This window comes from Suricata suricatta, chromosome 7, assembly GCF_006229205.1.
Source record: "Suricata suricatta isolate VVHF042 chromosome 7, meerkat_22Aug2017_6uvM2_HiC, whole genome shotgun sequence".
In the NCBI taxonomy this organism is placed as follows: domain Eukaryota; kingdom Metazoa; phylum Chordata; class Mammalia; order Carnivora; family Herpestidae; genus Suricata; species Suricata suricatta.
In genome coordinates, this window is record NC_043706.1 from 48194238 (window position 1) to 48215754 (window position 21517).

General features: G+C 41.1%; 1 protein-coding gene and 1 long non-coding RNA gene across 4 annotated transcripts; one reads left to right on the forward strand and one right to left on the reverse strand.

The window, feature by feature from the left end:
• Nucleotides 1-928: 928 nt before the first annotated feature.
• On the reverse strand, nt 929-17856 carry IL17F (interleukin 17F). Of its 3 annotated transcripts, none has more exons than XM_029944914.1 (3): nt 17819-17856; nt 2896-3104; nt 929-1734 (listed from the first exon to the last, which is right to left on the reverse strand). In XM_029944914.1, exons 2-3 carry the CDS (start codon nt 3081-3083, stop codon nt 1494-1496), a joined length of 429 nt encoding a protein of 142 aa, XP_029800774.1. In that variant the 5' UTR covers nt 3084-3104; nt 17819-17856; the 3' UTR covers nt 929-1493. The 3 variants fall into 3 exon arrangements, with proteins under 3 accessions (XP_029800774.1, XP_029800773.1, XP_029800772.1); XM_029944913.1 differs by lacking the exon at nt 17819-17856 and adding an exon at nt 9662-9776; XM_029944912.1 differs by lacking the exon at nt 17819-17856 and adding an exon at nt 8005-8091.
• LOC115296455 lies at nt 1234-2044 on the forward strand. The gene is made up of 2 exons (XR_003910892.1): nt 1234-1497; nt 1661-2044. It is a non-coding gene; the product is annotated as an uncharacterized LOC115296455 (long non-coding RNA).
• Nucleotides 17857-21517: the final 3661 nt, after the last annotated feature.

The following is a 21517-nucleotide window of genomic DNA, read 5'->3' on the forward strand; positions in this document are numbered from 1 at the left end:
ATGGACAACCAGTGGCCCTAAAGGTCCCAGAAGTCAAAATGAGGACGATGCAAAGGGATTGCATGGCTCCAGTGACCAGGGCCTCTGTGGGTGGCCAGTCCCAACACTGTGGCCCTTCCATATGCATTTCTTGCCTTTGCATCTCCAGTGGCTAGCACAGTGGCCAGTAAAGGTTCCCTTTGTAAAATAATGCAGCCAGGAAGATGGAGCAGGAACTCAGTTCTGTTAACACCATTTTCCTGAACTCTCCATGTAATTAGTCCCCAAGTAGCCAGAAAAATTAAATAACTCTCCAACTCATAGAAAGAGAGTAGAACTGTAGTTGCCAGGGCTGAGCAGTGGGGACAGAGAAATGAGAAGACGTTGGTCAAAGGGTACGAACTTATACTTAAGATGAATACTTTCTGGGGATTTAATGTTTAGTGTGGTGACCATAGTTACCAATACTGTATCGTATGCTTGCCATTTTCTGAGAGATATTACATATTCTCACAAACATGCACACACGAGGTAACTACATGAGGTGATGGAATTGTTCACTACCTTATTGTGGTAATCCGTTCTCAATACAGAGAGAAATAGACAAGTCATCATGTTGCACACAATAAATTTATATAATATTATTTGTCACTTGTATCTCAATATTGCTGAGAAAAAAGTCCCCAACACACACACACACACACACACACACAGCCACACACACTAGAAATAACAGCTCTAAAATAAATAAATAAATAAAAATAAAAATAACAGCTCTAACAGAAACCCTCTAACGGAAAACTGATGAGGAAATGTGGAAAACAAGTGACAAGTATATAGAATTTCAAAATCTTTTGGGCTACAAGCTTTGTGAGCATAAGTCAAGACTGGACACAAACACCTAAACTGTTTTTGCAATCATTAATACTTTATTATATTAGTACTTGACATGTTCATTTTTCTCCTAAAATTTTATATAACCAATATATCATAAATATATAGACAGTTTCCTTACAAACGTAAATATCAGGCCAACTTCTGTGTTTAACAAATGCTCAATAAACATAGGCCCTAGATGGTTACCCCCATCCTTCCCACCCCACCCCACCCTGCACAGTCTCTGCCACACACTCTTCAACTGTGGTTATATTTCCTACATTTTCATCCACATGGCACAGAGCCCCATTTTACCAACAGAATTCCCAGGGAATGGCACCGCGTCACAGTGGCAGCTAGGAAGTAGTCAACGCTGCGCATAAACCGAGCAGGCCAAGGGCGCCTTCCTTCTCCTCCATCTGTTTTCAGGGGGTTGGGGCAGTGGAGCTGCTCAGGACTATGCTACGATTCAGAGGCGCCCCAGAAATTTAACACTATATCTACTACAGAGCTTTGAGAATTCCGTGCCGGTCTTATCAAGAGGCCTATGACGTGGAGAAAACTGCGACCGCACAGGACTGGCTGCAGAGCGCTGGGTAAGGGATGGCGTTTCCCAGCTGCTTCAGCCAGGCAGCCGTTCAGGTGCGCATGTAGCGGACGATGGGGGTGACGCAGGTGCAGCCCACGGTCACCCGCACCTTCTCCAGCCGGAAGGAGCGAGAGCAGCCCTGGGGCTCCCTCCGCAGAACCAGGAATTCCTGCTGGATGGGAACGGAATTCATGGAGCTGTCTTCCTGCCCCTCAGCGTTGATGCAACCCGAGTGCCGGCACTGGGCCTCCACGATCTCCGAGGGGAAGCGGTTGGGGTCCCGGGTGATGCTGCAGGAGGGGCGGACAAAAGCAGTTGGTGAGACAAGGGAGACGGAGATGGACAGATGTGAGAACCCCGCGGCGCCGGGTGCTCACCTGCAGGGAGGCATTTCCCAGCAACCCAGGGCTGTAACCAGATGGCCTGGATTCATACATTGCCCTCCGGCAGGTGTTTAACTACTAAAGGCTGTTTCTTCCACTCTAAAATGGAGATTCTCATGGGTCCCTTTCATGGAATGGTTGAGAACATTCAGTGATACAAATGCACACAAAACGCTACACTGTGAAATACTGCCATTCAATAAATGCTAGATCTTTATTTTTCATTGTACTGTTGTTATTATTATAATTATTATTCATCCTTTGCCTAGATATGGAACATCACTAGTCGGTCTCCTGATACACAGTCTACAAAGCCTGCTGCTTAGAAAGGAAAACCAAAGCCCCAGAGGTCTGTGGATGCACCACATACTGTCAGTTTATCCCTGAATACCCGTTCTGCCAGGGGACCCAAAGCAGCAAAGCCATGCCAGCCAACTTGCCACCATACACACTCCCTTCCTGTGAGAAGCAATTCAGGCAGCCCCAGAAGCCCTGCTAATTGTTCCTGGAATCCGTTTTCATACTTATATTTGGAGCATATAGATGAGGCCTTGGAATTCCAACATCTGGCATGTCAGACAGCATCACAGGACGGTACCCTGAACGTCCCATCCCCAGACTGCATTCCCTTCCCCAAACTGGCCTCTCTTGTCCACTCCGCCCTCCTCACCCTTCCTTGCAGGCAGATGTCTAATGTGAGTGGATCACTCCCAACTGACTTTTCTGGCCCTCACTTAGTCAGACGCAAAGTTCATTATGTAGGCTGCTTTAAAGAGCCCCCTCTTCCAACACAGAAAGTTTGTAAACACCAACCTAGGGCTGCCTGGAGCAGGCAAAGGCAGAGAGTCAATGAGAAATTAACAGCAGAACTGTAGCACCTCTAACCACACAGGAGGACCTAGCCCAAACAGCAAACTGTGAGCTCCCAGGCAAAGTGGGATTTCTGGTTTTAAGAGCAAATATTAGGGCTTTTGTTTTTTCTATATTTTCCAAATTCTCTACTTTATGATTAGAATAAACAAGCATGTTTTTCAAAAGAATGTGAAGATCAGTCTCATTTGCACTTACTTGTAATCCCAGGGAGAACTGGAGCGGTTCTGGAAATCATTTGAGATGGAAATAGCCCCCTGGTTTTGCCTGAGGATGCGAATGTCAACCCTCACGCTGTTATCCTCCAGGGGAGGGCACAGGGCTGCATCCCCTGCCTTTGGGTTTTTCCGAGCTGCCACCTCCCACAGGAGGGTGAGCCCCAACATCAACAGCAGCAAGGACTTAACCTGCAAAATAGAGGAGGTTGAGTGGGTTTGGGACTCTGGTGTCGTGTGCTCCCATGCTCTAGCTGAACTCAGCATCCCCTGTCTTTTATGGGACCAGGGCTCCTCTCTGAACCTCAGGTCCTCACCTGGAAATGGGGATAGTCATTCATGAAGTTATCGGGGTGCCAAACTGGGTACATACTCAGCCTGGGGACGGGGCTCCAGCAGTCTGATAGCTCCTCAGCAGTGGGACAGAGAGGTTATCAGGATCTGGGGCCGGCTTTAAACCTCACCACTGAATCTCTGGTTTCTCTTCTTTCTAACCGGGCTGTAATACTCCCTTCATAATAATATTCACAAGATTAAATCTAGTGTTCTAAATAAAAGATTAATAAATGATAGCTCTTGTTTTTATTTCCAACCTTGTATTTCATGAATTCTCCACAAAATCCTTCTTCCCAGCCATCACTCCACCTAGAATACACTGTCCCACCTCTACCTATGAAACCCTACCCTTCCATCAAGGCCCCACTCAGAGGTGGTCTTCTCCAGGAAGTCTCTAAAGTTATTCAATTAGGAATATGTTTATTTTCCTTCAATCATAAAGCGTTTGCCATATAGCATTCAAGTGTCATTTCTTTATTGTCTGGAAATGTACCGTCTGTGTTCATGTCAAATTTACACCTACTGGGTTGTAAGTTCCTGCAGGAGAATGTGTCCTAGAACAGGTGTTCTACAAATACTTTCTGGATGAATGAAATGAACAAAACAATACAGTTAAATTAACAGCATATTTAAACTTAAAGCACTATGAAAAACACTGTGCAAAACCAACTATAGCAAACATCCAATTATCCACATTAATTGAAAGAAGCAGAGCCACTAATGATGCACAACAATAGAGAATATGGAAACTATTTGTCTTTAGCTCTGAAACATATTATTCCTACTCACATTGGAACATCGGTTTATCGGGTATTACAGGAATGCACAAAGAAAGTGCTCTGTGAAGACCTAAAGAAAAGATGAGCTAAAAATCTCTCCAGATTCCTTTTGTCACAACCATGCTCTGCTCACCCCATCATCACCACCGACCTTCCTGGGGTTGGACAAGGCCCATCACCAACTCTCAACATAATGTAGAACAAGAGCTGAAGCTGGGTTGCTTTCATTCTCTGGGCTCAAGTTGTTCAGGCTCACACCTTCCATGGTTAAGGTAGGGGGAGGCGACTAGACATGTCCATATAAAGGATCTCTTTTTTATATTTTACATATGCTGAAGGCAAGAAATGACAAGAATAAACAGAAAGGTCATGGTGTCAACTTGCTGTATGAAGGCAGCTAACACTAAAAAGAAGTTGAAAGCAAGATTGACCCAGATAAGCCCAAATGAGGCTGATCTGCCTTCAGATAATTAGCAGTTGTCTACTTTCATCTACTACAATCATTCATTCATTCAGGAACTCTTTTTCAAATCTATAGTGTGGTAACTCAAGATATATGCTCTAGGGTCTGATATCCTGGGTCCATAACTCAGTTTCAGGATTCTGACTAGCTGTGATTCAATTTTGTCCACGAGAAAATGTAAAGATTAAATGATATAATCCATATAAGGCATGAAAAGCACTGCCAGCATGTGGTAAGTATTCAATACAGGTGGTTATTAGTAGACATTCTGTTGGTGACACAAAATGAACAGGAAAGATGTGGAATTTTTCCTCATGCATTTTCTGTCTAGTGCTATGAAATAAACTTTTAAAAGTTAAAGGATGCCCACGTAGACCGGAGGGTTCTTAGGTAACTTCCCAAACCTACCAATTACTTAAGTTTTTTTTTCTTTTTTGAGAGAGAGAGAAAAGAGAGAGAGAGAACGAACATACACTCACTCACAAGCCAGGGAGGGGCAGAGGGAAAGGGCCAGTGAGAATCTTAAGCAGGCTTCATGCCCAGCAGAGAACCCAATGAGGGGCTTGATCTTACAACCATGAAATCAAGTGTTGGACAAATAACTGACTGAGCTACCCAGGTGCCCCTACTTTCTTAGGTTTCTTTAAAAAAATTCCTCCTGTGTGTTTTCATCTTTTATCTTCAGTATCACTGAGTCACTTCTCACTTTCATTATTAAGGCTTTAAAGTAACTGTATCTTAAGGTTATGTGATTCAGCAATAATTGCCATGCTTCTAACAAATCATTATATTTGCTTATGTTCTTGGAGTATTTTAGAACATACTTTCACATCTCTGAATACCGGATTCTCACAACCATCTCATGAGGCAGGCAGAGCTAGTATTAATTATCCCAATGACACTGGTAAGAGTCATGCCCAAAAAGTAACAAACAACTTGGTTGAGTTCGCCAGCTTGCTGGTGTCAGTTGGGGGACTCAACCCTAGGTGTCAGTGGTCAGTACTATTGCTGTTGAAGTTCATTATTATTGTCAATATAAAGCCACTTGTGGTGCTTTAGTCTTAGCTTTGCCTCCCAAGAGGAACCAAGCATTTTAAGCAATGTGAACAGCTATACAACAGAATTGCATGAGCATTGTAGGTCACATAGCTCTTTATCAGGAAATCAGATAATGCCTGCAAATCACTCTAGTTTGCTCCACAAAGCTTTAGATCTGAAACTATAGATTTTAGTGGTTATGCACTACAGAGCAGGGGTTCTGATATGGCTCTTGCTAATTCTTAAGAAAATGACATTTACAGCGCTTATCTGAGTTCAGAGCATGTTATTGATTTGAATTCTTATAGGCCATCTATGAGGCAGACATACAGATAGACATCACTCCTATTCTGTACAGCAGGAACAGAAGCAAGAGAATGCACCAGTGAAGGTGGGCAGTATCAGGACACTGACAGCCCAACTCCACAGTGTGCCTCCTTTTTTAAAAAAAATTAATGTTTACTTATTTTTGAGAGAAATAGACAGAGCATGAGCAGGGGAAGGGCAAAGAGAGAGGGAGACACAGAATCCAAAGCAGGCTCCATGCTCTGAGCTGTCAGCACAGAGACCCATTCAGGGCTTGAACTCACAAATGGTAAGATCATGACCTGAGCCAAAGTCAAACACTTAATGGACTGAGCCACCCAGGCACCTCTGAGTATTTGCCTTCTGAACTGATCTGTAGTGTATGTTCACCCTTGTGTAGAAATATGTGCCAGAGCCTGGCTAGCTCCTAAGCCCACAAAAATTTGCCTCAACTACTTACTGAGGATGTCCTACCTGCCTGTACCTCCCAACTTCTAATCCTATTCTTTTTCTTTTTAAGGTTTATTCATTTTTCAGAGACAGAGACAAAGTGTGAGTGGGGGAGGGGTAGAGAGAGAAGGAGATATAGAATCTGATGCAGGCTCCAGGCTCTGAGCTGTCCGTGCAGGGTCCAGCGCGGAGCTCAAACTCACAGACTGCAAGATCATGACCTGAGCCCAAGTTGGTCATTTAACTGACTGAGCCACCCAGGTGCCGCCCCCTAATCCTATTCTACCACTCCTTGCATCATCACGTTTCTTGCAAATAGTCCAACAGATTACTCCAAACATGAAATAGAAATGGCTTTGGAGCACAAAGCTATCTGTAAGATTTTTTTTTTAGACACAAGGGCTTTGAATTTAGAAATCTTGCCTCTGAACCGTTTGAGGAAAAGCATACTGTACCTGAAACCAGTAAACCTAGATTCATGTCTCAGTTCTTATGTGTACAGTACCCAGTGATGTTAAATCACTAGACTTAATTGGGATTTTTTTTTCCATATGTATAATGGGGAAACTAAACCCAATCTACTTCCCTGGGTTGACAAGAGTCTCAGAGGTAAAAACAATATTTAACACATTGAATGCTTTCTCTATCCTTATGGTTGTTATATTAAAATGACCAACTTAACTAAAAATCAAGCCATTTCAGAGTACAGATTTAGTCATTCTCTAAGATACTAATTAATCCTCCCCCCAAAAAACCTATGTGGGAGATGCCATTATCATTCCCCTTTACAGATAAGGGGAATAATTAGGCACAGAGCAGCTAAGTCATTGACCCCAAATCCCACATTTAGTAAGTAGTGGAGCAAGGACTGACTCCAAAGTCTATGTGCTCCCTAACTGTTACACTTTGCTGCATTTTTGGTCATCTCTAAAATACCTATAGTATTATCATCACCATATGATATGACCTTTTATGAAATCCAAACTCTTTTCAATTACATGGCTTGTAAATGGAGGAAAAAAAGATGGATTATTTAAGCCAATAATATGGTGAGTAATTTCCCAAGCCCTGTTTTCAAGCTCCTCTAAATTATATTCTTCCCAGCCTTTACCTGTCTAATGTCAGGCAAGATTCTAGACCCAAAAGAGGTGGCTTTCCATCATACTACCATCTCTCCCTCTCTCCTCCATGAGGAATGAGACAATGCAAAAATAATCAGCTGAGACACAGCCAGTTTCCTCTTCTGGGAGCTATCCAAAGTTCAACACTGGGTGGCTCCACTTCTTTCATCCTGGGCACTCTTTGTCTACTTGTCGTCTTAGGGGAATCATTAAACCTCTTGGAGTCTCACTATCCTTGGCTAAAATACATGTGTACATATCCCAAAAGGCTGGAAGTCCTCACCATGAGATAAGAAAGAGTTTTAGACCAACCTAACTCTATAATGATGGTGGCCACAGCAGAGACCATGTTCAGTTGTCTGTGACACCAAGAGTGAGCAAGCTATCAATGACCTATGCAAAAGCTACCACATAAGAATCTATGTTTTACACCTCACTATAATTTCTAGTTATTTTTTTCTTTTTCTCACCAGACCAGGGTCAAAACCAAAGTCAATTCTACCTCTAAGAAAGACTCCAATCAAGCCTAATTCCTTAGAAATCTGCTATCCTGAAATCCTAGGTTTGACTGCTACTAAACAGAAATTACTTTTACTTACCATGGCTATGTTACGCAGGATGGTCTTTGTCATTTTGCTCTGGTTGACTTCTTTGTGTAGTGAACTCTTCCTCTGTGTGCGCACTGCCCTGTGTGTGCCTGTGCTGTGTCAGTGAGAGCACCTGTCGGTTTTATAGCAATCACTGTCCTTATTTCGATTGACCTGCTTACTACGTTGTGGTTACCCCAAATTACTGACGAACGTAGTTTTTTTTTTCTCTATTCCACTTCCTGAAGAAGAATCAGAGAGGGACCCTAAAAGGGGATGATGGAAAAAGGACCAAACCTTCCTTTACTTCCACCCCACTTCCACCCCCACTGGCCTCAAATTACAGCAAAATTCTTAACTAATTTACGACAGAGATGAACCAAATTACAAACTGCTGCTGTGATCTTTTATGTTTTTCCACAAATGTCTAGCGACTCATCACGTACCGTATGTTCTACTTTCCATCATATGATATGAACCATGATTTAGGTGGAAGGTATATCATCCTTAGAGGATCCTTGGTGTTAAATTTTGAGGGGAAAACAAAACCAAAGAAATGAATGACATCAGTGAGAGATTCAGAATTATTTCCCCAAGTACTTTCATAGACTCCCTGAACAAATTCTGTTTTAACCCCATGCTTAAAATCCTAAGGATGCCTAATAAATAATCATTTTTATATCACATATAATGACCATTATCTTGGCCATCTCTGATTGAGATCTTTTTTAAGTGTTAACAAAAATGAATTAGCAAGTAAAGACTTTCAGTGCTCTAAGATCATTTTAAATGACCTATGGAGAGTTAATTTTTCTCATTCTGTTCAAGTCAGCAAACATTTATTAAGCACATATTATATGTCAGGTATCATATCCTGGGGATACACAGACATTTCTGAAGTAACAATAACTTAATTTTTTTTTATCTCCAGTAAGACCAGGTAAAACCACACATGCTCTTTTAAAAACACAAGGCACATTCTAGCAGGTATGTAATTTTCCTCTATCACAACATGTTTGAACAACTTTCCTCCATTTTTTTTTAAATGAAGGAAATGAAAAGGAAACAGCTCTTGGGTTCACTGGAAACCCCTCCAAGACCAATCAAAATTCTTCTGTGATCATGAGCCTTTCATCCCTATTTCTCCTCCCCATACCTGTGAATTCTTCTCTGCACCTCTCCTCTGGAACAATCAGAAGTTTAACTCCTATAAGAAGATTTCCTTGAATCATCCTCTCAGGCATCATTTCCTTCCTCATTACCTCTGTGCACATACTTAGCCTGTCTCACACTGTGTGTATGTTTCTGAGGTCTTCATGGACTTAGAGTAACTTTTGTCCCCTCTCCCCAATAATCACTACCAGCCCACTTCTCTAAATATACACCTCCCCCATATATAAGATCTAAATTAAGAGTACATTTCCTATGCATATACAGATTCAAAACAAGTTCCCTACCTAGCCCCTTCCAGCCAGCCTGAAGCTCCTAAGCCCACTGTGTAGGGAACTTCCAAAGCGATGCCAGACATATCCTTCCACATACTCAGTAAAGCAAGCACATAAATCAAGAGCCATGTTTCCAAATTTGTTAATTATCAGTCATGCTACTAAAGCTATATATACAATAGACCCATAAAAGCATATTAAATCGAGTGGGTTGAATCACTTACCTCCTTCAGTGGTCTCTTCTCCATTCAGAGCCATACCTCACAGCATAGAAGACTACACCAATTCTCATGAAAGAAGGAACAAGTAAGTCACTTTGAATTAAGAGTGGCTGGTTCAATACAAGAGGATTTGCTGCACTGCAGAGAATTAAATAGCCCTTTATGTAAGAAGGAAACTGACCTCTTACGTCCAGCAGTAACAGTTTTCCCTCATCAAGGTAAGAATAAGTAACTCATCAGGATGTCAAACTAGTAACCAGCTAGCACCAAGTCCAAACTCAATCAACAGATCCAGATCATTATTTCATCTAACATTTATTAAGTACTTCTTACACTGTAAATTATGTGCAAATACTGAGGCCGCAATAATGAACATATGAACACGCAGCTGATTATGGTGGAAGCCCTTCACTGCCCTGTACCACCCATGACCCAAGCTGTTACCACCATTAGGAGTTTTAGTAATACAAGTAGGGCTGTCATTCAACTCACTGACAGCCAGGACACTCTACACACAAGTCCAAGAACCCACAGAAAGAGATAATAGAAGAAGTTGCAGTTCCAAGAATGAAACACAGCCTCACATATGGTAAAATATTATAGCTGGTCAAACAGCCAAGTTAGCAAGATCTTTTTTCTGCCCTACCATGTGCTGGAAGCCATGCTACATGTCTATTGGGGTTACTCTTATATAGGAAATAGAGGGTATGATTACAGCCTCTACCTTAGTGAGTTTAAAATCTAGTTATAGAAAGAAAGCAAATACACATTAACCAAAAAGATAATAACGAGATTGCTGGGGATACTAATCTTTAGATGTACACATGTTTACAAATCCAACCTTGGACAGATTTTATCCTCAAAAAAGCTGAATCTGATCAAGATAAGCTGTCAAAACCTAACAGGATACATGTGGATATGGAAATTGATACCCAGAAGTGAGGAGCTATTGCAGCAAAAAGCTAAATAGTAGCATGATCTCTAATGGTCAGGCAGGGTGCTGAAATGACAAAGAAATTGTAGGCTAGATAAATGATGACCCACATTATGCAATTGCAAAACATTTGGTAAAATTATTGCCTACAAATAACCTAGAGGTACAATAAGAGCTCTAGAGGAAGAGATGAGAAAACAGAATCTTATTGTATGTTAGATGCTATGATCTGCATTTGGCAAGGTAATATAAGAAAGAGTTGGTGAGTTCGCAAACAAAATGAAAGAAAATGAAGAGTCTAGAAATTAAGAGCCTTGTAAAAAAACAAACAAATATTTTTATCCCCCAAAGCAAAAGATTGAAAAAAAAAAAGTCTTTGAGGGAGAACTGCCAGGTAAAAACCTGTCAATCAAATAAACTTTCTACAGGCAAGAATCAAAATGAAGCATCTAGTAAATCCTTTTAATTGGATAAAAGGACTCAGAATAAAGGATGTAAGGGTGTAGTTCTAGTAATCTACCATTAAATCAAGAGAGGAAAACTTACAGGAATGAAAATGCAAAGATATAGAGACGTTCTGGGAATTATGCCACAAAAAGAACTGACTTAGATGAAAGTTTACTAAGTTTTTGAGAGAGTTCTCATAGTTAGTTACAAACCAACTTCCAGCCCCATAACCATCTAGGAGCACAAAGATCCCAAGGAAGGTATATTTGCCAACACTCTTTCAGGGTCTAATCAAAGAACATCCCATATGCCCTGGCTAGGGGACCCCCACAAGGTCAACCAAGCAGGATTTCAAGGTTTCTCCAGACCAGAACTACTGTGCGTCTCTCATTCTCTCTCTTTGCAAATGGAAGTGTCCTACCCCCATCTAAACTGATGGATCGAAACATTGAATAATTTTACAGCCTTTTCTGTTGATTTTTATTTTTTATCAGACCTCTGACTCCATATCAAAATAGCCAGTTATACAATGTTATCATATACTAGATCTAAAGAATATTAACAAGGAATTAAATGCAAAAAATAAACTGAGGCTATCACTCATTATCTTATTCACTAAACATAAGCTATTAGTATATAGCTTACTTTCACCCAGTCTTATCTCCAAATGACACTGAAACACTTCTTTCTAAATTCCCTGAAGCACTTACTTATGTTAGAGTCAGACCTTTTTGAAGGTCAAGATCACTGGGTCAGAACTGCCTCAAAGTATTATGGCTTTTATTGTTAACCTCAACCGTTAAGTTTCTTGCAGCTCTTCTCCTCAAGCATAAAAATTCTTCCTCTGTTCAGGCTATTACACTAATCAAATACATGGTTTATTTTGCCTGTTTAGCCCCTAGTTAATTTAGAAAGTCCATGGGACATGGACCTTTATAACCTTTTATAACCTTACCTCTCCACCCTCTATTGAAGAAAACCATGTGGTGACCTGATAGCATCTGTTACTGTAAATTACAGATTCCACAAACTCCACAATTCTTTTTCCCCCTCTTTTAATGCAGAGAGTTATTCTTTTCAGTTCCAGGATTCTCTGTGCCTATTAGTTCAGTGTAACCTATTTTGTTGGAAGTAAAATTCAAACGTATTATGTGCTTTCTAGAATCCCCATAAGATGACAATTTCATAGCAACAGAAGTTTAACATTTTCACCGTGGAAAGATCATCAGGAACAAAACAACTTTACTTAGGTTTAAACACTATAAAGAGTTTATTATAATGATCATTTGTCAGATGAAAATACTGTGCTAGGATTTGTGGGCATGGGAATTATATGGGCTTAAGTCAACAGAAGATAAAAACATGGAAGCCCTCTTTTCCCTTTTCTCTGTAACTATCTCAGTCCCTCTCTCTCTCTCTGTCTGTCTGTCTGTCTAAAAAAGAGTACAATTCCTGATCATCTGATGAAAAAAGTGAGTCTGTGTGAAGAGTTGCAGTGAAGAGAGATGAAAGAAGGGGACTGGAGACAAAAGATTACAAAGAAGAAAATTAGGGGGAAGGGAAAGACCTAGGAAAGGAGTCTCTCCAGGTGCAGTGTGAGAATCCTGGGTGAAACAAGGTTGAGGTCACTGCAGAAAGTTCCAGATTAAGTGAGGAACCAATCCCTCAATTCTGAGTCTATTCTCTGGACTGTGGAGGCTTTTTGCACAAGAGATTTTATCTCCTTGTTAACAAAAATGCCATTTATTAAATGCCCACTCTGTGCCACTGTTCTGGGGACCTAACATGGGTCAGAAGAAAAATAAAAGTACTGTCCACAAAAACCCAGAAAATTACCATCGCAGTTTCCTCCACGCAGGAGTGCCATGAATTTTATGTCAGACCACATGGCACTTCTGTTTTGGAAAGAACTGACTGTGGGCCTTTTGGGAAGTACAATGATAGAGCCTATTTCTATCCAGAGTAAACACAGAGAGGAAAATGCTATTCTCCCAAGATAGCAACAAAGAGGGAACTCGCTACACATACAAAATAATAGGAATTTGAGTTATCCCCGGATGGGAGAGAAATGGAGGGGTACCAGGAAGAAGTGTAGTGGCTGACACAGCAGGGTAACTTTATAGTCATGAGCCTCATCTTCAAATAGTTTCCATGTCCACACTGTGCTTTAATTCTCTTCCTTTAATTCCACACCTAAAATTTGTTACATACAAAACAGTCCTACAATGTCTACATCGCTGTAAAGTGATGCAAAGAGAGAATATAGCAGTCTTGGGAACAGAGGCAGCAAGAGTGGAGCAAGCGAAAATGCAGTGAGAAAGCAGCGTCCCCATGCCCCCACCATCTAGGAAGGCTTTGCTGCTGAGTTTGATCCTGGCACCAGAGGCATCCAGCTCGCTAGCCCCTGGGAACTTGTTTAAAAGGTAGAGTCTTGGTTGGTTGGTTGGTGGATATTTTTTTTTCATATTTGACCAGGTTCTTTTTTTTTTAATAATAGTTTATTATCAAATTGGTTTCCATATAACACCCAGTGCCTCTCTCCACAAGTGCCCCTCTCCATGACCATCACCCCCTTCCCCCCCTCTACCTCCCCCTTCAGCCCTCAGTTCCTTTTCAGTATTCAATAGTCTTTCATGATTTGTTTCCCTCTCTCTCCCCAACTCTCTTTCCCCCTTCTCCTCCCTATGGTCCTCTGTTAGGTTTCTCCTGTTAAACCTATGAGTGCAAACATATGGTATTTGTCCTTCTCTGCCTGACTTATTTAGATTTAGCATGACACCCTCGAGGTCCATCCACTTTCCTACAAATGGCCAGATTTCATTCTTTCTCATTGGGTTGGCAGATATTAACTAGACTTACTTGTGCTAATCACTTCGCAATAGATACAAATATCAAATTATTGTACACTTGAAACAAATATATTATTATATATCAATTATATCTCAAGTAAACAAGAAAAAAGAAAACAGTGCACACTAAAAAAAAATAGATAATACATGAAAAAATAGTTTAACCTCAAGAGTAATCAAAGTACTGCAAATTAAAACAAGACACCATATTTAGCCTCTAAAATTGGTATGGATTTTTAAACATACAATATTAATAGAATAGGGAAAGGGGACACTTTTAGGTGTGACAGCCAGGAGTGTTTTGGTATTGGTACAATTTTGTGTAGGTCATGTAATAAAATGCAACAAAAACCTAAAAAAAAGTTCCACCCTCAAATTGTTCTAAAAAACAGAGACACACTCAAATATCCACATACAAGGATATTTAGAGGGAAAATTGAAAATGACCTAGATTTCTAACAATAATGTAATGGTTAAGTAGATGACAGTATGCATAATGATAGAATCTTTGTAGCCATTAGAAACTGCTTTCCCAGAAAATTTAGTAACTTTAAAAATAAAGTCCGTTATAACATTTGTTGAAAATATCAAGACATAGTTTATATAATTCATGACCTTATTTTGTATAGACACATGCACACTACATATATGCATGAATGTATACGTATATACGTGTAAATGTGCACTCATAGAAAAGAACCTGAAAATATATGCAAAAAAAAAAAAAAAAAGTAGAATCTCAGTTTCCCACACCAAACCTATTGAATCAGACTGCATTTTCACAAGATTTACATCACGTAAAAATCTGGCATACAGTGTTTTCCGGAACATTTAAAAAGCACGAGACTTCCAGTAAAATTACAGCAGAGTTCACTAAACGCATTACAATATCTAAAACAGAAATGGTGAGTCAAGTGCCCTAGAAGAGTGATCGGAATAAGAACACCTGAGCCTTAAATCTCAAAGCTGCACTCGCTTCTAGCTAAGAGCCATACCTATTCTACCCTTGGTGAGGGCACGATGAAGAGATAGGACAGTGAGGTGGTTCCATGTCACAATTTAGTAGCAGCTACTTCGGGGTAGCCTGACCAAGGTACCCACAGACTCGCTGCAGGCAACTCAGGTTTCGTGCAGACTTTCACTTACTCAGCAGCCAAGCTGATTTCCTGCATCGAGATGGATGGAATTAGTCAACAGAAGACCTGAGTGCCGGTGACTGGGGAAAGCCCGAGTGAGTGTCTATCAAATGCTGTCGATTTTTCCTGGCTTCCTCTCACTAAAATTTTTCCTCAGCTTGTTTCTACCAGGGTCATACAGGAACCAGGGATTGGCAACATTTGCTCCTGGACTTCCCCACTGTCGTCACACTGACAACCAGCAAAGGTCTGGGGTGGTGAGCTGGGATGAAGTCTGACCCCAGAAAGATGACGTTGCACTCCCTTCTTGCCTCTAGAGTATGTTGCCGATTCCTTAGACACTGGCCCAAAGTGTGTGGCCCCAGCCTTGTTCATGAAAGAAAGTCACCTTCTCAAACTTGCCATGTGAGGGAAACTCGTTTTTCAGCTTCTGCTCCACAAAGTGTTTTGTATTTGAGCCCTTCTCTCTCTGGGCCAGTTTCTTTCCCCTGGAGTGACCCCGTCAGTTCTTGCTGCTCATTGAGGTGCTCCATAAACTCCTAGCCGCGTCCTCAAAATCCATCTCCTCTGATTTTCCATCTCCCATTGCGTCTTTCCCTCTTCTGATCGCTCAACTTACTCTCATGGCATTTTATTTAGCATTTACTTAGAGACAACTTTTCTACAGTCCTCTTGAACAGCTATGTGTATGTGCTTTGGCTTTTTAAGTTTCCACGTGTTTATTCCTAATGTGTTCCCTGGATCTTAAACTCTTTCAAGGAAGACAGCTGTGATTTCTGCTTTATGTTCCCACCACTCCCGCACCCCTAGCAAAATATCCTATTCACAGCTACTACTCTATGAATATTTATTCACTTGATTTAATTTAGTGTTGCCACTAGTTTATTTCTTCTTCCACCTAGGTTTTTGCTAATGAAGGGGACCAGAGTGTGCCACCATAAAATATGCAGAAAAAGCTCTCTGCCCGCCCTCTGTCTAAAAGCAGGGCATAAATTTCCCTTTGTAAAGGTAACATATATTTTCATTTATAAAGATGTCTCACTCTCCCCTATTAGGAAGAGGGGATAACTCTTAATCATGGGAGGCAACTCTTTTTCATCAATGGTAAAGGTACCAACTTCAGTCTGTATAACAAATCCCTCTAAATAGCTTTTATCTTTTATTAGTTTCCCCCATAGATGTACCTTCCCACAATTTACTTCTCCTAGAAGTCCAACCTTTGTGTAGTTACTTTTCTACAGTTTATTACTCTTTGTTTAAATAGTATATAAGCCCCCATCTCTAAACACTTTTTTGGTCCTTCCTATCTTCTATGAAGGCCTCCAGATGCATGCAAAATAAACTCTTTCTCCTGCTAATTTTGTCAGTTTAATTTACAGGGCCCAGGTACAGAACCTAGGAAGGTAGAGGAGAGAGTTTTTAATTTTTTAATTTTTTAATTTCAATTCTTAATACATTATATGGGCTGCCCCAAAAATTATTAATTAAAGAGGGTTATTTTGAACCAGAGAAAAATTTATAGACACATAATATTACTTTCAAGTATTCAGAAGTTTTATAAAATGGAGACAGATTGGACTCTCACCAGAAGGTCACACCAACATGCTAGTGAACATCAGGTAATGACATTCCAATGGGCAATTGTTTATCAGGTGACTCTTTGGACTGGGCCTCCATCAATGTCTTTTCAAACATTGGGATCCTGAGGACAAAAATTATTTTTTGATATTTTAATGTTTATTTTTAGAAGAGAGATGGAGCATGAGCAGGGGAGGGACAGAGAGAGAGGGAGACACAGAATTGGAAGCAGGCTCCATGCTCTGAGCGGTTAGCACAGAGCCCAACGTGGGGCTTGAACCCATGAGACATGAGATCATGACCCGAGCCAAAGTAGGAGACCCAACCCTGAGCCACCCAATTTTAATTAAATATCCCTGCAATCTCAGTCTTGGGAGTAGGGGTGTACATGAGTATGCACATGTGGGTGGATACACTAATGTATCTTTTGCCCTTTTCTTGAGTTTTTTCCTCTTTCTGTGGGAAACAATTACATGACTCCAAATGCTAAAAATTCTAAGTATGTTTCCTACACAGATCCAGGTTAAGAAGAGAATAACTTGGGGGTGGGGGGAAGACCAGAGAAAGAGCACTGAGACAACCACACTTCTGAGAAATGTTACTTTCACTCCTGCATGGGACTAACTCAGAATGTTGAATCTCGGGGCTCTCCTCGTTTTGGCAGAAACACTAGAGGACAGGATGAAATGGGTTTCCTGCAAGGGACGGTTCATCTTTGTGGAGGTGAGGGACAGAAGGGAGTACAAAGGATACAGGTGGGGGAGGAGGAAAGAAGAGGGGAAGGCACATGGGGAGGAAAAGCAGAGCATATAGGAGCAGAGAACAGTGCTCCCCAGTTAGCAGGGCTGTACCACCTCTCCTCTGGCTGCATCTGACCCAGGAGGAGATCAAAGGATGGTGGATGGGGAAGACCTCAGGGAAAAAACACAGATTCTGTGGGTCTTGATTCTCAGATTCACAGATTCTGAGACGGTTCTTGGCCATGCTGACAGGAGCACTTATTGAAGCTAGGGAGAAAGCTTCCTGTAGATTGCACACTTATGTCCATTACCTGGGTTTAACGCTGAGCAAACAGCCCAGAAAACACCACTACTGACTTTCTTATTCCATGACAGCACTCACACTGTGCAAGTGTACATGTCCAGGCACCCCTGTGCTCTGTGGAAGCTAACAACTAACTTACAGTAGCCAGTAAGGCAGGGAGACATCTCTTTACCTTTTGCTGTTGGCCTCCATCATAGATTTCAGGAGCTCTTTACCTCTTTCGAGGTTATCTGATCCAACCTCCTTAGGTGGTTGATGATGGAGGGTGGATGGCTTTCCTACAGACAACCTCTGGTGGAGGAGCCCCGGCCGGTCCCGCTGGCCTCCCAACTCCCTCCTGCATTCATCTTCAAACAAAGGGGCCCTTCTCTCCAACTCCTCCAGGACGATTTTTCTCTTTTACAAAGAGCTGGCAAAGAAAGCAGTTATAATATGAATAGCCTTACATTGTAGGTAAAGCTATACAGCTCACAAAGCACTTTCATGTACTTGATTTTACTGGACTCTCACAACAATCGCATGAGGAAAAGATGATCCACCTCTCCATTCCACAAGAAATTGAGACTTAGAGAGTACATGGCAACTGTCCAAAGCCACACAGGTATCAAATAACAGTTTGAAATTCAAAGCAGGGCTTCTGACCTCAAGTCCAGAGAAGGAATGCACATGCAAGGCTGGAGAAAATTTGACACAAAGATGCCCAGGGCCTGGTGGAAAGGAGAGGCGTTGTCAGAGGATCAGACTTGAAAAGTGAGCAACAGCTTCTAAGTGATATCTGGATGGAGTCAGGACACCCGAGTGACTCTGCCTGTTCTCTGAAGAGAAGAAATAAAACCAGTCTTTGGGTTTTTTTGTTTGTTTGTTTTTTAATTTTGAATCCTTTTTAGCCTTTACACATGCATGCATTTATCTGTGTGTGAACAAGATAAATGGAAACAAGAGCAAGGTAAAAGGTTTAAGTGACAGCTCTTAAGATGCCTTGCTCTATCAAGTTTTCATTCTTAGTTCTCAAAGATTATATACTGATGGGAAGTTGCTTTCTCTGACTTGCCTCTGTAATGATAGAGCTTTGAAAACACCTCCGGTAAGTTTGGATTCCAAGTACTACTGTGGGGAATAAGCTTAGAAATTCCCTGAGCCTGCACTGATGGGTTAACAAGGCAAAAAGAATTACAAAGCCATAGGATGCTCACACCCAGGTTTGGGTAAACAAGATTAGGTAAATAAACATAATTAGGGTGGGGCGAAGGCCCCCAGGATGGGGGTGCTGCGCAAAGGCCTCCAGGATAGAGAGGTGGGGGGAAAGGCCCCAATACAAAGGTATAGGAGGTAAGCAAGATTAGGTATCCAGAGTGAAAACGCCACCCAATTTAGTACTATAGCAGAAAGATGCTTTCACAGGAAGGAAGGACCCAATTAGGCAAACAGGTAAATAAAGCTATAGACAGCTGTGGGGGATGCTGCCAGAGCAGAGCTGATTACCGGAAAAAAGGTGCCTTGTTGACCCTGAGGTAGCATGTTCTGTCTTATCCCCTAGGCTAGCTAACATAGACAAGGCACCTCTTGTCTGCCATTAACAACCATCTGCCCAACTGCCCGGCACCGGGATTTTGTTTTATACTGACCCACACCCCTAACATTGTATATCTTCAAAAGCCCTTTTCCTCATGCTCATGAGTTAATGTTCACAGATTCACTGTCTCTTTGTGCACACGCACCATGTTTGTAAGCCTTCCGATCCTAATAAATACAGAGTAAGGACCCTTATTCAGGGCTCTTGTCTGTTCCCGGACATTAGCCATCTCTTGTATTTTAATCCTGCGTCCGCTTTCTTGCTGGAGAAGAAAAAACTTTAGACTTAGAGTCTATGACATCCTACTAAAGGTATTACATGGGAAGTACATCATATGGAATCTTAAAAATGAATTTCAAATCCTAACTAGAGTAAATTTGGCAATTTTAAAAAAGGTACGGGTGGGGGTGATGATGATATCAGCAAGGATGTCAGACAAAGGGCATCCTTCACACACATGTGGGGATATAAATTGGTAATTTGGTGAAACATACCTAAATTTTAATAATGTTCATATTTTTGATCCAGCAAGGACACTTCTAGGAAATCATCCTAGGAAATAAATAAGTAGGTGACTAGATTCCAAGTGCTCCTATTTACTTATGGTTATTTTCTAGTATTTCTCTAATGAAAAGATTGTTTTTAATAATAAGAAAAAATTATATTTCAGTGGTTTTAGTATAAAAAAATTTAAATGGTTTCCAGAATAGAATTTCCTGGTAACTGAATGGGAGAAAAACATGGCGGAGAAGTAGGGGACACCATACTTCCCACCCACATCTCTCAAACAAAGAAGGGCTGAAGCCAAAGGACTCTGAACCTCAAGAGTCTGGGAGGAAAGGCGACAGAGTCTACTAGGAAGAATTTCCTGGTAACCTCAAGAGTCTGGGAGGAAAGGCGACAGAGTCTACTAGGAAGAATTTCCTGGTAACTATAGGAATTTCCTGGCATAGCATAGACTTTGTGAGACGATATGAAAGAGCAAATGCCAGTCACTGCCAAAGAGGCTTCCAAGGGCAAATTGCTGAGAGCATTACCGATCATGGAAGGTCTTCAATTTCATCTTTGCACATGGGCACCCAGGCTGTCTTCACACCAGGTTCACTCAGATGTAGCCGTGACCACTTCCTTAGAGCAATCTCAGCCCTCTGAAAGCAGCAGCATAGTATGATGGTTAGATACAGTGGCTAAGAAACAAGACAGCCCTGAATTTGAATCTGGAATCTATTGGCTACTAGCTATGAGGACCTGGGCAAATCATCTCATCTCTCTAAGCGTACTACTTCCTCTTCTGTAAAATTGGCAGTGAAACTCATCCCAGAGGTGGTAGGGAAGGTTTAATGAGGTAACTCACATGGTGCTTAGTGTATATAGGAAGCTTTTAATAAGAATGATCACTTTTAGGATCTCACCTGCCCCAATCACTAAGTGCACGGAGTTGCTATCTTTGGGAACTAGTTTGCTTAAGGAACTTGGAACCCTTCATCAGCTTCCCTACATTATACAGCATCTCTGTGTTAATCCTAATTTGCTAAGTTTATTTTTTATCTTCCATTAGACTTAAATGTGACATATATTTGCACTTCTGCAGGATTTCAAAACTCTGACCTTAAACTCAAAGTTTCAAAACCTTCTTAGTTTCTAAATCCCTATTTCAATCTCAAATGCTTACTCCCTGACTTTCTGGTACCACTGAATATATTGCGAGGTGTCACTTTCAAAACTGATTTCTCATATTCATCAAAGATAAATTATAATAGCTCTAGTGAGGTGGTAAAATCCTTTTAGTTCTCAATTTTCCCAAACAGACCATTATGTTTTATTAGTCACAGGAACATTTGTCAAAAATAGAACAGTGTACACAGTTCAATTCCAACTTCAGATTTTTGGAGATTTTATCCAGCTTTATTGTAGCTCTCATTCAGGTCTCCATCCACTGAAATTAAGAGAACAGCAGCACATGTCTTACAGACGGCATGAACTAACCTATCTATGGCAAGGTGAAATGTTGACACCTAACTGTAGGGAGGCTTAGTTTGCAACCAAAAGTACCTGCTGGGAGAACTATTAGCAAAATTGTAAATCCCAGCAGAAGCTAATATCCTCCTATAGGTTGTGGAAACGTACTCGGGGCTTAATAGTAAAAATATTTAGGAAAAGAAGTTAAAATTTTAATTCTCTCCCTTGAGGAAAGACTGAAGAGAATGAGTTAGGATTTCATGCTGGTTAATAACGGGCCAGGCAGAACCAGCATTCAACTCTGACGTCTTCAGATTTTAAAAAGAATGTTAACTAGGT

Coding starts and splice junctions, on each gene's coding strand:
- IL17F (XM_029944912.1), bottom strand. CDS start 8,037: ATGACAAAGACCATCCTGCGTAACATAGCCATG. Junction 3,105..8,004: donor TCCTGCGTAACATAGCCATG/GTAAGTAAAAGT, acceptor TCTATTTTGCAG/GTTAAGTCCTTGCTGCTGTT. Junction 1,735..2,895: donor AGTTCTCCCTGGGATTACAA/GTAAGTGCAAAT, acceptor CCCCTCCTGCAG/CATCACCCGGGACCCCAACC.